At 41.3% G+C, this 17,049-nt stretch overlaps 1 protein-coding gene across 1 annotated transcript; it reads left to right on the top strand.

Moving 5' to 3' along the window:
- The first annotated feature begins 12,729 nt into the window (after positions 1 to 12,729).
- Positions 12,730 to 13,557, top strand: LOC138889205 (uncharacterized). The gene has a single exon (XM_070172473.1). The coding sequence runs from the start codon at positions 12,730 to 12,732 to the stop codon at positions 13,555 to 13,557; it is 828 nt and encodes a 275-aa protein (XP_070028574.1).
- The last annotated feature ends 3,492 nt before the right edge of the window (positions 13,558 to 17,049 follow it).

Raw genomic sequence — 17,049 nt, 5'->3', positions numbered from 1 at the left:
TATGAGCTATATCTCGAGGGCGGGCCTTGTCTGGCTGGCATCCACCTCTAGCGGTCTGACCTCCACCTTTAATGCCTCGACCTCTACCTCTAACTGTCTAACCCCTATCTTTAGCTGGATGAGCGGGCGGTGAAGCACCTCGTTTCGGAACCATGGCACGAGAACTCTGATACTGAGAACTTCTCCATGCTCGGGGTAATATCTAGCAATGTGCCTCAGATCACTGCAAGTATAACAAAACTTCGGCTGTTGAGACTGCTGACACTGAAACTAACCCTGGCGGCCTAAGTAACCACCCCGAAAACTCTGAGCGATGGTGCACTAATAGGAGCTGGTGGTACACTGTAGGCTAACTGATCAGAATAATGCATATGGGGGCCATGGGCACCTAGGGCACCGTGAGAAGTCTAGAGTGCTAAATTAAACTGCCTGGGAGGATGGCCTCTACCGAAAGTACCCCTGTCTCCAGACGAGGCACCACTAAAACCACCTGAATGATGAGGTCTCTTGTCAGATCCCTAACCACTCCCCTGAGCTAGAACCATCTTGACTTGTCTGGCAACATCAACAACCGTCTGAAAAGTAATCTCACTCCCAGTTTCCTTAGCCATCTACAATCTGATAGGCTAAGTAATTCCCTTCATAAACCTCCCCACTCTCTCTCTCTCTCTCTCTCTCTCTCTCTCTGTAGGAAGCAGAAGAATAGCATAACGGGCCAGATCCACAAATCTAGTCTATTACTAAGTGACAGTCATAGAACCCTACTAAAGATGCTCGAACTTTCTCCGATAGCTCTCCCTCTGAGTGACAGCTCTCCCTTTGAGTGACAGGAAGGAACTTCTCAAGAAATAACTGAGAGAACTGGTCTCAATTAAAATCAGGCGACCCAGCTGGTCTGGTCAACATATAATCCCTCCACCACTTCTTGGCGGAACTTGAAAAATAAAATGCAACAAAATCGACTCCATTGGTCTCCATTATCCCCATGTTCCGAAGAACCTCATGACAACTGTCCAGATAGTCATGGGGATCCTCTGAAGATGTACTACCATAGTGAACTGGGAAAAGCTTGGTAAACCTATTTAATCTCCACAAAGCCTTAGAAGACATGGCTGACCCATCACCGGTCTGTGCTGCAATACCCGGCAGAACTACCCCAACTGGCTGGGGTGCTCGAGTTTGGAACTAGGGAGCCATCTGCTTCGAAGTGTAAGTAGCCGGAGTTTGGACTCCGCCCCCAGCCTGAGAGACGGCTGGGGCCACAGGGAGTGTGCCGGTCTGAGAACACTCTCCATAAGGCCCACTAGACGAATCAAAGCATCTTGAAGCTCTTGGGTTGCTATGAACACCTCCGGGAACAGAGTTGGTCCGACAGGAACTGTCTGGGCCGGAACCTCATCATCAAACTCCACTTGAGGCTGCACCAATGGTGTTGCTGCTCGAGCTCTAGGCTGAGCCCTGCCCCTGCCTCGGCCTCTGGTATGGTCTCGGCCTCGACCACTACCCCTCGTAGGAGCTACTTTTGGGGGATATGGCTGCTGCTCAGCTGAAGATGCAGTGCGTGTTCTCCCCATCTGCGAGAGAACAAGAGTAGAAGAGTTCAATTAGCAATAGGAGAACAAAATCGCACGATAGAAAAGAATAGAAGTGAAATTTGTTCCTAAACTCCATAGCCTTAGGAGGATAAGTACAGACATCTCCGCACCGATCCTCCAGACTCTATTAAGAATTTTCGTGAATCGTGAGACATAGACAACCTAGTGCTCTGATACAAACTTGTCACGACCCAAATTTCCACCGTCGGGACCGTGATAACGCCTAATATCACACTTGCTAGGCAAGTCAACGTTAGAGATTTATTAGCCAAACCTTTTACTTTTCAGTGATTAACCATAAGCAAGCTATACAGGTTAAATAAATGCGGAAGTAAATAAATAACAACTTTGATTATATACTATCACTACCCAGAATCCGGAGTCACAATTCACGAACAATCTAAGATTTTTACTACAAGTATTGGTCTGAAAGAAAGTACAACTATTTGCAAAATAAATAAAACAATAAAATATGAGCTATAAAAGGGGACGCCGGGGCCTACGGACGCCAACATGACTACCTTGGGTCTCCGATCAGATGAAGCAAGCAGCTAACTTAGAATCAACATGGTCCAGCACCAAAATCTGCACAATGTGTAGTGTAGTATCAATACAACCGACCCCATGTACTGGTAACTGTCGGGCCTAACCTCGGCGAAGTAGTAACGAGGCTAGGATAAGAAAATAACATAAACCTCTGCGGTTAAATAATATATGAGCAATAACAACTAATAGAAGCTAAACAGATAATACGGGAGGGGAAACATGCTGAGGGGAGTACAAGATCATGAAAATAGTAACAGTAAAAAAATACAGCAAATAACATGCTCTGCACTAATGGAAGTATTAAGCATAACAAAGACAAGTGCACGGCATCACCCTTCGTGCTTTTACTCTCATCCTTACCATAATAAATAAAAGAAACGGTAATAATGAATATGAAATGGCACAGCATCACCATTCGTACTTTACACTCTTCCTCACATGATAATAAATATAATATGACACAGCATTACCCTTCGTGGTTTACACTCTTCCTCATATAATAATGAATATAAAATGGCACGACATCACACTTCGTGCTTTACACTCTTCCTCACATGATAATGAATATAAAATGGCACGACATCACCCTTCGTGCTTTACACTTTTTCTCACATGATAATGAATATGAAATGGCATGGCGTCACCCTTCCTGCATTACACTCTCCCTCACCAAAACAAACAATAATAACAATAGGGAGATGGAATTATCAATAACAAGTCTCACTTCAACATTAAGTTCCACAATATAAACGTCATCTTTGAGTCAATACTCAATCAATATCAAATTCCGTAAAACATAATAAGAGTTGCTCAACATAAAGAATAACTAGTCTAAGCATGAACAATATAATCAAATAATACAACGATTACAAGAATAAGATTTACTCGCATGCTATGACTCGACAACAACGCATAGGTACTCGTCACCTCACCTATACGTTCTACTCAACATCCAAACACGTAGCAAATAGGCAATCAATACCTAATCCCTCAAGCCATGGTTAGACACAACACTTACTTCGCTCCGCGGGCCACTCAATGGTCAATTACTGCTTTTACTCTAGTATTCACCTCCGAACCACTCGTATCTAGCCATAATTAACTCAATAACATCAATTATTGCCAAAGGAATCAACTACAATGCATAAATTTACATTTTCCCTAACTTTCCCCCAAAAAGTCAAAAATCGACCCCGGGACCGCTGGGTCAAAACCCGAGATTCGGACCAAAATCCATTTATCCATACACCCTTGAGCCCAGATATACAATTGGTTTTGGAATCTGACCTCAAATCGAGGTCTAAACCCCCAATTTGCAAAAATCCTCAATTCTTCCTAAATCCCTAGTTTTCTACCATGGAAGAACAATAATTAGGGCTAGGAATTCAATGGGTGATGTTAGAAATGGAAAAAATGAGTTAAAGAATGCAAACCTATGATTTGGTGTTGAATCTCTCCTTCAAAAATCGGCCTAGGTCAAGTTCTAATGAAAGAGTTGTAAAATTTTTGAACAATCCCGTTTCAGGTCTGTTTTAATACACAGGCGTCAGACTTTCTTCGCATTCGCGAAGGGTCTGACGCGATCGCAGAGCAGCGGCTCTAATAGCCTTCGCATTCGCGAGATACTCTTCGCATTCGCAAAAAGTATATCTTCCCTCCTTCAGGTCCCAATGCTTCATGTTCACGAGAGCCTGGTCGCGTTCGCGAAGGGTAATGCCCCCAACGCACCGCGTTCGCGACCAGCCCTTCGCGTTCACGTAGAAGAAAAAATCACCCAGCTCCAGTGAAGGAAACCAGAAAGACTGAAGCTAAAGGAAAACCAGATTTTCCTAAGTCTAAAACATCCCGAAGCCTATCCGAAACTCACCCGAGCCCTCGAAGCTCCAAATCAAACATGCACACAAGTTTAAAACATCATACGAACTTGCTCGCGTGATCAAATTGCTAAAATAACACCTAGAACTATGATTTAGCACCAAATTGAATGAAATTTTCAAGAAAGTTTTAAAACTTTTAACTTCACAATCGGACATCTGAATCACGTCAAACCAACTCTGTTTCTCACCAAATTTCACAAACAAGTCTTAAGTATCATAATGAACCTGTACCGGGCTCCAGAACCAGAATACGAACCCGATGCCATCAAGATCAAATATTAACCAAATTCTTAAAACCATTAGATTTTTCAGTCTTTTAATTTTCAACAAAAATTCATATCTTGAGCTAGGGACCTCGGAATTCAATTTCGGGCATACGCTCAGGTCCTATATTTTGATACAGACCCACCGGGACTATAAAAATACGAGTCTGGGTCAGTTTGTCAAAAATATTGATCGAAGTCAACTAAAATCAATTTTTTAGACAATAATTATTATTTTCATCAACTTTCAACATAAAAGCTTTCTGTAAACACTTACGGACTGCGCACACAAATCGAGGAGGGATAAAATAAGGTTTTGAAGGCCTCAAAACACAAAATTTAGTTTAAAATCATAAGATGACCATTTGGGTCATCATAATTCCTAATCTTATCCAACCTAATATCCCCGCACATCCATCTTAACATCCTCATTTCTGCTACTTTCATCTTATGGATATGAAAATTCTTGACTGGCAAACACTCTGCGCGCCATATAACATGACCGGTCTAACTACTGCTCTATAGTTATTACCTTTAAGTTTCGGTAACAAATTCTGGTCACACAAGACGCCATATAAAAACCTCCATTTCATCCACCCGTACCTATACGGTGCATGACATCATCGTCAATCTCCCTATTTTCCTGAATAACTAAACCAAGATACTTGAAACTTCATCTCTTGGAAATGACTTGTGAATCAAGTCTCACGTTCATGTCCGCTTCCCCATCACGTTACTGAAAACAAATCAAAAGAAAAAGAAGAAAAACTAAACACGTCATGTAAAGATGTCCTGGTAAAGCCAAAGAAACAACATAGACAAGCACAATTTAAATTTTAAACCTTTGAAGCAATATCCAAGGAAATAAAGAGTTAATCTTACATATGGTCATTGATCTTTATTGATCATTATAATTGTAATTAAAATTATAAAGTTATTTTTTGTCACATTAAAATATAACTAAACTTTATCCACAACAATAACAATAAAATCAATATTATCTTTTATGATGCTAAAAACAATTGATCTTTACGTATTATAGCAGTAAAAGTTCCATTGAAACTACAGTCATAATATGCTCTCAGGGGCGAATTTATAGCCCAAATCGTGGGATATGTGAACCTATGATCTTACCGTTAAATAATGTATTTTATGTACGTATTTTTTAGAATTAGTCTAATATTATCTGTTGACACTCATCCTTCCTAACTATTGAATGGTGTACTAGGTTGAATAAATTGGATTATTTACCCGAGGAATATGAATTGATTTTCACTTAATACTTTTTTTAGGTGATGCAGCCATGTTCAAGAAATTTTAGATCTGCCTTTCTCTAGGAGAATATATGATATTAAAAGACTAATTGCGTTGACCAGACCAATACATAACTTGCACGGCACAATAATACATACAGAGGTCATTTTCTAATGAATTAAGGCTTTCTTTGAGTTAGATTCATTCTATTCTATTAACCAATATGGGTTGTGAGAGTGATAAATACCCATTTATTTTTATGCAGAGGTCTAGAATTTGAACTCTAAGTATAAAATTACTTTTGTTAACTAGAGCTTTACCCCTAATATATATAGGACTTCGATGTAATTTCTAATTAACTTGATCCCCAAGAGAGGTGGATGGGAAACAGAAAATGGATGGAATAAACTTAGGTGGGGGCCACATCACATGATAGCCTTCAAAAAGGCTGCCAAGAGCCCACATTTACACTAACTATGCTGACACAGTGACACGTAATGCAAATATAGGACTTCGAACAATAAGAATTAATTATTTTTAACAAAAAAATTAAAGATATTCTGAAGGCGCGATGGATAGTACCATTCATCTCCGTGTCAACAACACAAAACACAGAATAAACAACTCAAAAAAATAAAATTAATGCAACAGCTGACTTTCTAAGAAATGACCTCCACCATGTCAGCTGTGTATTCATACCTGTGTTCTATTACGTCATTATTTTGTCTTTTTAATAATTTATAATTACATACACAGTTCAACATAGTATCAGCGTAGTAGACATAGCAAAAACATTGCTTTCGAGCTTCATTGCTGCTAATTGTTAAAAGAAAATACGTAATTAGCTTATGAAAAAGAATTAGACCCATATATAATGGGCGTTTTAAAAATATAATTAAGTAAATACATTTACAACAAGTAATTATATGCTCCTCTAATGATAGTGACATGAGATGTCAAAATGTGTAGCCCAAGATTGTCCGTAAATACATATATAACGGCTCTCTTTTGTCTATTTTTGTTCTCGGGACTAGCTGACTACTGGTCGACAATCTGCTTATATCTACAATCTGCTTATGTCACTGATGAAAAAATTTGAGGTTTTCAAGGTTGAAATCCCAGCACAAGAAGTTGAAGCCCCAGCAACAGAAGTCGTTGCTGAAGTAGCAGCTCCAGCTGCGGCTGAAGCCGCAGCTGAAGTAGCTGCTGAAGTAGAAGCCCCAGCACCAGAAGCCTAAGGGGGGAAGAATGATCGGTTCGGCTTGTCCCATGTAAATATATAGTGTGAATGTCCTTTAATAAAGAGATGAGATGAGAGTTCATCTCTAGGTGTGAATAATGAGAAGAACATTGATCTTTTATCATTTACCATAGTTTGAAATATATATATAGTTCGCATAAATATTTGATCCTACACAAACTAAGGAACAATGGTGGTCACAGATTCATTCGATCACCTTCTCGAGCCATTGGATCAGTCAGAACTTGACAAAATAGTGAATATTCAATATCGACTAGCTTTTTGTATACTATCAATTAGCTAGGGTTGATAAACATGATATAATCGTTTCTGTAGATAAATTTTTTTTATATATTTTGTATTAAAATGAAATGAGTCCGAAATGAATTAAAATTATCAATATATATACTAAAAGATTTATATACTTTTGCTGACTAAATTAAAATTATGATGCAATTGGCTGATTGATTAAAAAGTGAAATGTCGAATAAATCCAACAAGTTTACGCAAGTTGTATGATTGTAATAACTTAAGAAGGGACTATAGTCAGAGGCTCTCTTTTAAAAGGTAGAATTGGAACTCGTTCGGAGCTCGTCCCGGGGCGGAGCACTCGTAAAATACCCATGGGCTTATGTGTGGGGCTTAGTTCCGTGAGACTTACGTCTCGGCCATCGAGGCTTACCCCCCGGACACGTCTAACGCCCAGCGTAGTGGGCTCGCCTAATATAATTTTATGCAATTGTATGTAACTAACCTTGTAAATCCTTAAATTTTCTTAACAAATCGTTGACTATTCAAAATTATTTTTTTCTTAATCATAAATCATTAAGTTGATAGTATTTTATGTCATAATTAAAATAAAAATTATTGCACGTTATCCACTAAAACTACTATGATAGTTAATTTTAAATAAATCTTTCATTTAAAAAGTATTTATTTATTAACTTTTGTTATGTCTTTACTATATAATAGTCCATAATATTTTTAATAATTATTTTTCTAAATATTTTTTATGTTTACGAGATACAATACTAATTAATTTAATATCTCAATACTAGCTAGTAACTATTTACAAATAATTAGTTATCATGGTATTGTATGGTTAATTATGTGTCATTTTATTAATTTGTCGAAACTTAAAAATAAATGATGTTAAAGAATCATATTTAAATTGTGAATTATGTTTTCATATAAATTCTCTTTCAAATAGAAAGCATATTAAATAAAAGGAGTATTTTAAGAAAAATATCAAATTATAATATTGAAATTCTTCAAGATTCATTACTCCTTAAGATATACGTATACGATTTCGTATTAAATACATTACTCTTGATGTTTGAGTTGTAACAACGTTACAGCTAATTTACATATTATGATATATGTCATACTTTTCGTATTATTCATAGTTGAATTATAATTTATAAACATTTTAAATAGATTATTTGTTATAATTTTGTGATTTAATGTAGTTTTTACAATTAATTTTTATCTTATATTATCTTAAAATTCTTAAAATTAGTAAAATTTGATGATTCGTAGGGACTTACGCTCTATGTCTCAGGGCTTACACCTCGCCTCGTCAGAGGTAAAATGTCTCGCCTCATGCCCTCACCTTTTAAAACATTAGTCAGAGGGGGATTCGAGATTTTAAATTTATGATTCCTATATTATCTCAAATTATTATATACTAATAATTGCACCAATGAACTGATCAGTTCTGTAATGATCCGACTGGTCATTTTGCTTTTTAAAACCCTGTTCAAATAAATAAAACTTTTTGCGCTTGCTTTAACTAATTTACGACCCGCGGGGATGGTTGGTTCGGGAATTGGAAGAATTTGGATTGAAATATGCTCATTTGATTCCTTAAGATTTTCTTAAAAGGCTAAGTTTGACTTTGGTCAATATTTTTAGCAAACGGACCCGGATTCGTATTTTGACAGTCCCGGAGGGTCCGTAGGAAAATATGGGACCTTGGCGTATGCCAAGAATCGAATTCCGAGGTCCCTAGGCTGAGTAATGAGTTTTTTATTAGAAATTGTTAAATTGAAATTCTAAGGATTTAAAGAAAAATAATGACTGATCACGTTGGTATCGGGCTCGTAAGTTGGTTCCGGAGCCCAGTACAGGTCCAATATATCATTTAAGACCTGTCCGAAAAATTTGGTCTCAATCCGAGAAGTATAAGTACGTTTCGGCACGTTAGAAGTGAATTTAAGAACTTGAAGTTCATGCGTTTGATTCAATTGGTTTTAGGGTGATTCTTGGATTTAGCATTGTTTCGGGCGTTCTGAAGGTTCGAGCGAGTCCGTTTTATGATTTCAGACTTGTCGGTATGTTCTGGCGGGGCCCGGGAGCCTCGGGCATCAATTGGACGAGGCTCGAATGAAGTTAGAAAAGTTGAGAAGAGCTGAAGCATCTGCTTCTGTCATAACCGCACCTGCGGTTGGTCAGCCGCGGGTGCGAGACCGCAGAAGCGGTTGTCCTCTCGCAGATGCGGCAAAGGCAGGTCAGGCCAAAAAACGCATAAGCGGCTTCAAGTCCGCAGAAGCGGTCCCAGCCCGCTTGGCCAATTCCGCAGATGCGGTCTCTTCCTTGCAGAAGCGGGACCGCAGATGCGGAAATCGCTGGAGCAGTGAACTTCATTTAAAACGGGTTCTAAGTCATTTTTGCTACTTTTCACTCCTCCATTGGGCGATTTTGGAGCTTTTGAGAGAAGACTTTCACCTAGCATCTTGAGGTAAGTTTATCCCACCTATTTCTAGTTTAATACTTATGTCTTAGGTAGATTAAACACTAGGATTAAGGTAAAATTATGGGGTTAGAGCAAAACCTAGAGTTTTGATAAAACTTAGATTTTTCCACGAAATTGCGTATGAAGCGAAGTAGAAATTATATATTATTGATCCTTATATTACAATGAACAACTTTCTTCGAAATTAGAAATCATATATTATTGATCCTTAGGTTACAAAGAACAACTTTCTTCGAAAAATTTTGGAATCCGGGCACGTGGGTCCGGGATCGGATTTTAGGAAACTTGTGTTTAAGGTTGGGAAATTGCTTTAATAGTTAGGTTGTGATCTTATGAGCTTGTATTGACTAGTTCTTACCCCATTTAACTAGTTTTGGATCGTTCGGCTCCAAATTGAGAGTTCGAGCTCGTTCTTGGTATTGGAAGTGCACTTTGGAGCGAGGTGAGTCTCCTTTCTAACCTTGTAAGAGGGAATTGTCCTCATAGGAGTAATAATTATATAATTTGCTACTAAATGCAGGGGCTACGTACGCACTAGGTAATGAGAGTCCGTGCGTATCTACTATCATATTAATTGTCTGGATAGTTTAGGACTCGTGTCATGCTATATTTGCAAAAGTTATATGTCTTCTTGCTAATGTGATCATTTAGGATATGCTAGAGAATTGGAAATGAACATAAGTGAACATATGCTGTGTTGAACACTTGTATGAGTTTATTTGAATATAAATGTGCCTTCTTGTATTTTTCTATTGATAATTGATATTTGTGGATTGGGTCGATCGCCTCTGTACAAATATATTTATCTATGGTTCGCGTCATTCGACCCTATGGCAGTGCACAGTTTTTTTAAGTTGGATCGCGTCGTCGACCTTGGCATAACGTGGGCATGATATTTGTGTGAATTTATTATTGATGACCTGCCTGATACATGGCTTAAATTGTAAAGGATTAACTGGGTATTAAAATGACATAACGTAGAAATACTTATTTCAAATGTTATATATTGTGACCATCATGCCTGGCTTATCATATTATATTATTTGGCCCTAGTAGGTATCAAGTCGACCTCTAGTCTCTACTTCTTCGAGATTAGACGGGATACTTATTGGGTACATATTATTTATGTACTCATGCTACGCTTCTGTACTTAATTGTACAGACTCTAAGCCAGGTTCATCTGGCTATTAGACCGGTGTGCGTCCCTGATCATAGTCCGAGACTTCCACGGTGAGTTGCTTCCCTTCCTATGCCGATCAGCAGCTGGATGGAGTCTTCCTTACTTTTGACTGTCTATTCTGTTTCAGACAGTAGGATAGATGTATTATTTTGTATATTCTACTAGTTTCCCACAACTTGTGATACCATGTCTTGGCACACACATTTGTAGACGTTATTTTTTGGATTGTATAACTATTATTGAATATTGCGTATTATCACCTACTTTTAATTGCAAATTAAGAAAAATATTGTAACTGTTTTGGGTAAGTAAAATAAGAATTCACTAATACTTTCGCGTTGACTTGCCTGACAACGGTATTGGGCTCCATCATGACCTATCATGGAAAATGGGTCGTGACAACATGGTATCAACGCACTAGGTTCACGTAGGTCTCACAAGTCATGGGCAAACCTAATAGCGTCTTGCGGATCGATACGGAGACGTCTGTATTTATCTTCGAGAGGCTATAGGGTGTTAGGAAAACTACTCTTTATTCATTTCCTGTCGTGCAATGGTTGGTATACTAAATTTTCCTCTTCTATTCTCTCACAGATGGTGTGGACACGTACGGCTGATGTTCTAGACCCGGAATGAGCTGATTCCCCTATTACTAGAGGTCGAGGTAGAGGCTGGGGGAGGGTACCGGCCCGAGGTAGGGGATGAGGGCGTCCCAGAGCTGTTCCAGTAGCACCACCAGCAGATCCTGCGAGAGATCCTATCATCGAAGAGTAGGGCGAGGTGCCCGCAGCTGAGCCTACCCCGACGAACTTTATGACAACACCGGGTTTTCAGGAGATCATGGGCCGTATACTGCGGTTCATGGATTCCATGACTCAAGTTGGTTTATTTCTAGCAGATTAAGCTACATCACAGGTAGGAGGGGGAGCACAGACCTCTACTGCTCAGGCCCTTGGACATGCAGCTACAGTGTATCAGACTCCAGGTGCACTACCCGTAGATGGGACCCAGCCAGTGGTTGCAGTGGCACCCCAGCCCAGACCAGCTGCAGATGGCGACCCGTAGAAGTTGTTGGATAGATAGACCAGACTTCACCCTCCTGTCTTCGGGGGTGAACGTCATGAGGATGCCTAGGACTTTATCGATAGGTGCAAGGATAGACTGCACAATATGAGGATATTGGAGTCGCATGGGGTTGACTTCACTACTTTTTAGCTAGATGGGCAGGGCCCGTAGATGGTGGTAGTCTTATGTTCTTGGCAGGCTGGTAGGTTCCCCTCCCCTCACTTGGGGTCAGTTCACACAGTTATTCTTGGATAGGTACATTCCACCCTCTAAGAGAGAAGAGTTGTGGTATCAGTTTGAGCATCTGGAGTAGGGTCAGATGTCCGTGACTGATTATGAGGTGAGGTTTTCTGAGTTGTCTCGTCATGCACTCATAATACTTCCCACTGATGCAAAGAGAGTGCGGAGATTTGTTGCAGGGTTGCACCCCGGTATTCGAGCTAGCATGGCCCGAGAGGTGGAGATGGGTACTGAGTATCAGCTAGTGGTAGAGATTGCTCGCAGGATTGAGGGATATCGCCAGAGGGGTAGAGAGCAGATTCAGCCGGACAAGAGGGCCCGGTTTTCGGGAGAGTTTAGAGGTGCCCATCTAGGGGTAGAGGTCACTTCGGGAGGGGTCAGCCCAGCAGACCCCCGTATTCAGCACCACCACCACCTCCGCGAGGTGCTCTAGTGAGACCGTATTTCAGAGCGATGCCAGAGAGTTCTTACCGCCCACCAGCTATTCAGGGTTGCTCCGACGGGTATTCAGGTCCACAGGGTTCTTTTGATTCTTATTTCAGTGTTATGCCGAAGAGTTCATACCATCCACCGGCTATTTAGTCTTCTTCCAGTGGGTCTACAGGGCAGCAAGTCACCGCACCACGGGGTTGTTTCGAGTGCGGAGACCTTGGTCATATGAGGATATACTGCCCCAAGCTTCGTGGCAAGGCAGTACAGTAGGGTCAGCAACCTATGATTTTAGCACCGGCTACCCCGTCACCTAGATGTGGAGGGAAGACTGGTAGGGGTCGTCCTAGAGGTAGAGGCCAGGCAAGGAGAGGTCAGCCAGCTACTACTCAGTTAGGTGGAGGCCAGCTAGCCGGTGCTCCATCCAGATTTTATGTCCTTCAGGCTAGGCCAAGTGCATTGGCCTCAGATGCCGTCATCGCAAGTATGATTTCCATCTGCGGTAGAGATGATTCGGTATTATTTGATCCAGGGTCTACCTATTCGTATGTGTCATCTATGTTTATTCATTTCCTGGCTATTGCTCCTGAGCCCTTGGGCACTCCTGTTCATGTGTCCACTCCTGTGGGCGATTCTGTGGTTGTGGATCGGATCTACCGGTCCTGTGTGGTCATATTATGTGGTTTCGAGACTAGATCAGATCTCCTATTGCTCGATATGATCGATTTTAAGATCATCCTGGGCATGGATTGGTTATCTCCGTATCACACTGTCCCAGATTTCCATGCCAAAACTGTTACTTTAGCGATGCCAGGGTTTCCAAGGTTGGAATGGAAGGGTTCCACAGTTGATACGTCTAGCCGGGTTGTCTCTTTCCTGAAGGCTCGGTATATGGTCAAGAAGGGGTGTTTGGCTTACTTGGCTAATGTTTGGGATACCACCGTAGGGTCTCCGACGATTGATTCAGTTCCAGTAGTTCAAGAGTTCGCCGATGTGTTTCCTTCTGATCTTCCTGGCATGCCACCAGATCGTGATATTAATTTCTGTATTGATTTGGCTCTAGGCACCCAGACTGTATCTATCACACCATACCGTATGGCTCCGAAGGAGTAGCTTGAGGAGTTATTAGCAAAGGGTTTTGTTAGACTCAGTGTATCGCCTTGGGCTGCACCAGTGTTATTTGTGAAGAAGAAGGATGGGACTATGCGGATGTGCATTGATTACCGGCAGTTGAACAAAGTCACCATCAAGAACAAGTATCTGTTGCCTCATATCGACGATTTGTCTGACCAGTTGCAGGGTGCTAGGATGTTCTCCAAGATCGACTTGAGGTCAGGGTATCATTAGCTGAAGATTCGTGACTCAGATGTTCCGAAAACTGCATTTCGGACTAGATATGGCCATTATGAGTTCTTAGTGATGTCCTTTGTCTTGACTAATGCCCCAGTAGCATTCATGGACTTGATGAACAGGGTATTCATACCTTATATTGATTTATTTATTGTCGCCTTGATTGAGACATCTTGATATACTCCCGTAGCTGGGGAAACACGAGTAGCATTTGAGGGTAGTGCTTCAGACATTGCGAGAGCATAAGCTATATGCTAAGTTCTCCAAGTGAGAGTTCTGGATAGAGTCAGTGGCATTCTTGGGGCATATTGTGTCAGGGGAGGGTATTAAGGTGGACCCTAAGAAAATTGAGGCAATTCAGAGTTGGCCACGTCCTACTTTGGTGACCAATATCAGGAGTTTCCTGTCAGGTTATTATAGACGATTCATGCAGGCTTTTCATCTATTGCATCACCTCTGACTAGATTAACCTAGAAGGGTGCTCCTTTCCATTGGTCCGATGATTGTGAGGCGAGCTTTCAGAAGCTTAAGACAGCCTTAACTACAACATCAATTCTTGTGTTACCTTCCGGTTCAGGGATGTATACGGTATATTGCGATGTTTCGCGCGTTGGATTGGGATGTGTATTGATGTATGAGGGGCGAGTTATTGCATATGCTTCGCGTCAGCTGAAGATCTATGAGAAGAATTATCCTGTGCACAATTTGGAGTTGGTCGCGATTGTTCATGCTCTTAAGATATGGAGGCATTATCTTTACAGGGGTATCATGTGAAGTTTATACTGATCATCGCAGCTTACAGCACTTGTTCAAGCAGAGGGATCTTAATTTGAGGCAGTGTAGATGGCTTGAGTTGCTGAAGGATTATGACTTCAGCATTCTTTATCACCCAGGAAAGGCAAATATGGTCGTAGATGCCTTAAGCAGGAAAGCAGAGAGTATGGGTAGCTTGGCATTCATTCCAGCAGAGGAGAGGCCACTAGCTTTGGACATCCAGTACTTGGCAAACAGACTTGTGAGGTTGGATATTTCAGAGCCCAGCCGAGTTGCGTTGTTGCTCAGTCTTCATTATTGGGGCAGATCAAGGCCCGACAGTTCTATGATCCACATTTGGCAGTTCTTAGAAAGATAGTGCTTCAGGTTAGTGCCAAGGAGATTTCTATTGGTGAGGATGGTGTTTTGCGACTCCAGGGTCACCTATGTCTTCCTAATGTTGATGGTCTGAGGGAGAGGATACTATAGGAGGCACACAGTTCACTTCCATTCATCCAGGTGCTACGAAGATGTATCATGACTTGAGGCATCATTATTGGTGGCGGAGGATGAATAAAGACATAGTGGAGTATGTGGCTAGGTATTTGAATTGCCAATAGGTCAAGTACGAGCACCAGAGGCCGGGTGGCCTACTTTAGCAGATGCCTATACCAGAGTGGAAGTGGGAGCGCATTACTATGGATTTTGTAGTTGGCTTGCCCTGGACCTTGCGGAAGTTTGATGCAGTGTGGGTCATCGTGGATAGGTTGACCAAGTCGGCACACTTTATACCGGTTATGACTACTTAGACTTCGGAGAGACTGGCTCAGATTTACATTCAAGAGATAGCCCGGTTTCACGGTGTGCCTATTTCCATCATATCAGATAGAGGCCCTCAGTTCACTTCTCATTTCTGGAGAGTTGTTCAGGGTGAGTTAGGGACCCGCATGGAGCTTAGCACAGCATTTGATCCACAGACCGACGGGTAGTCGGAGCGTACAACCCAGATCTTGGAAGACATGCTTAGATCATGTGTGATTGACTTTGGAGGATAGTGGGATCAGTTCTTGCTTTTGGCAGAGTTTGCTTACAACAACAGCTATCAGTCCAGCATTAAGATGGCTCCATTTGAGGCTTTATACGGTCGGCGGTGTCGTTCTCCTATCGGGTGGTTTGAGCCTGGTGAGGCTAAGTTATACGGTACAGATTTGGTACATGATGCCTTGGACAAGTTAAAGTTGATTCAGGAGAGGCTTCGCACAGCTCAGTCCAGACAGAAAAGTTACGTGGATCAGAAGGCGTGCGATGTATTATTCATGGTTGGCGAGAAGGTCCTCTTGAAAGTCTCGCTAATGAAGGGTGTTATCAGGTTCGGGAAGACATGCAAGCTAAGCCCAAGATTTATTGGCCCATTTGAGGTGTTGAGATTTGTTGGGGAGGTTGCTTACGAGCTTGCTTTACCCCCTAGTTTATCGGGAGTTCACCTAGTCTTTCACGTGTTTATGCTTCGGAAGTATCATGCCGACTTGTCCCATGTGTTGGACTTCAGTACTATTCAGTTGGATGAGAGCCTGAGTTACGAGGAAGAGCCAGTTGCCATTATTGATAGACAGGATCGCCAGTTAAGATCCAAGAGGATTTCAGTAGAAAAGGTTCAGTGGAGGGTCCAACCAACCGAGGAGGCGACCTGGGAGTCCGAGGAGGACATGCAGAGCAGATACCTACACTTATTTAGCACCTCAGGTACTTTTCTATGTTCGTTCTAGGACGAATGTTTATTTAAGAGGTGGAGAATGTAACGACCCGACTGGTCATTTTGTTTTTTAGAACCCCGTTCCCCTAAATAAAACTTCCCGGGCTTGCTTTAACTAAATTATGACCCGCAGGGATGGTTGGTTCGGGAATTGGAAGAATTTGGGTAGAAATATGCCCATTTGATTCCTTAAGATTTTCTTAAAAAGTTAAGTTTGACATTGGTCAATATTTTTAGCAAACGAACCCGGATTTGTGTTTTGACGGTCCCGGAAGATCTGTAGGAAAATATGGGACCTGGGGGTATGCCCGAAATTGAATTTCGAGGTCCCTAGGTCGAGTAATGAATTTTTTATTAGAAGTTGTTAAACTGAAATTCTAAGGATTTAAGAAACTAAATAACGATTGATCACGTTGGTATCAGGCTCGTAGGTTGGTTCCGGAGCCCAGTACAGGTCCAATATATCATTTAAGACTTGCCCGCAAAATTTGGTGTCAATCCGAGAAGTATAAGTATGTTTCGGCACGTTAGAAGTGAATTTAAGAACTTGAAGTTCATAAGTTTTATTCAATTGGTTTCAGGGGGTGATTCTTAGATTTAGTATTGTTTCGGGCATTCCGAAGGTTCGAGCAGGTTGGTTTCATGATTTCAGACTTGTCGGTGTGTTCGGACGGGGCTCGGGAGCCCCGAGCATCAATCGGACGAGGATCGAGTGAAGTTGGAAAAGCTGATAAGAGCTGAAGCATCTG

The sequence above is a fragment of the Nicotiana sylvestris genome, chromosome 4, assembly GCF_000393655.2.
Source record: "Nicotiana sylvestris chromosome 4, ASM39365v2, whole genome shotgun sequence".
In the NCBI taxonomy this organism is placed as follows: Eukaryota; Viridiplantae; Streptophyta; class Magnoliopsida; order Solanales; family Solanaceae; genus Nicotiana; species Nicotiana sylvestris.
The sequence above is the reverse complement of the archived record's forward strand: the minus strand, read 5'-3'. Positions and strand labels throughout refer to the sequence as shown.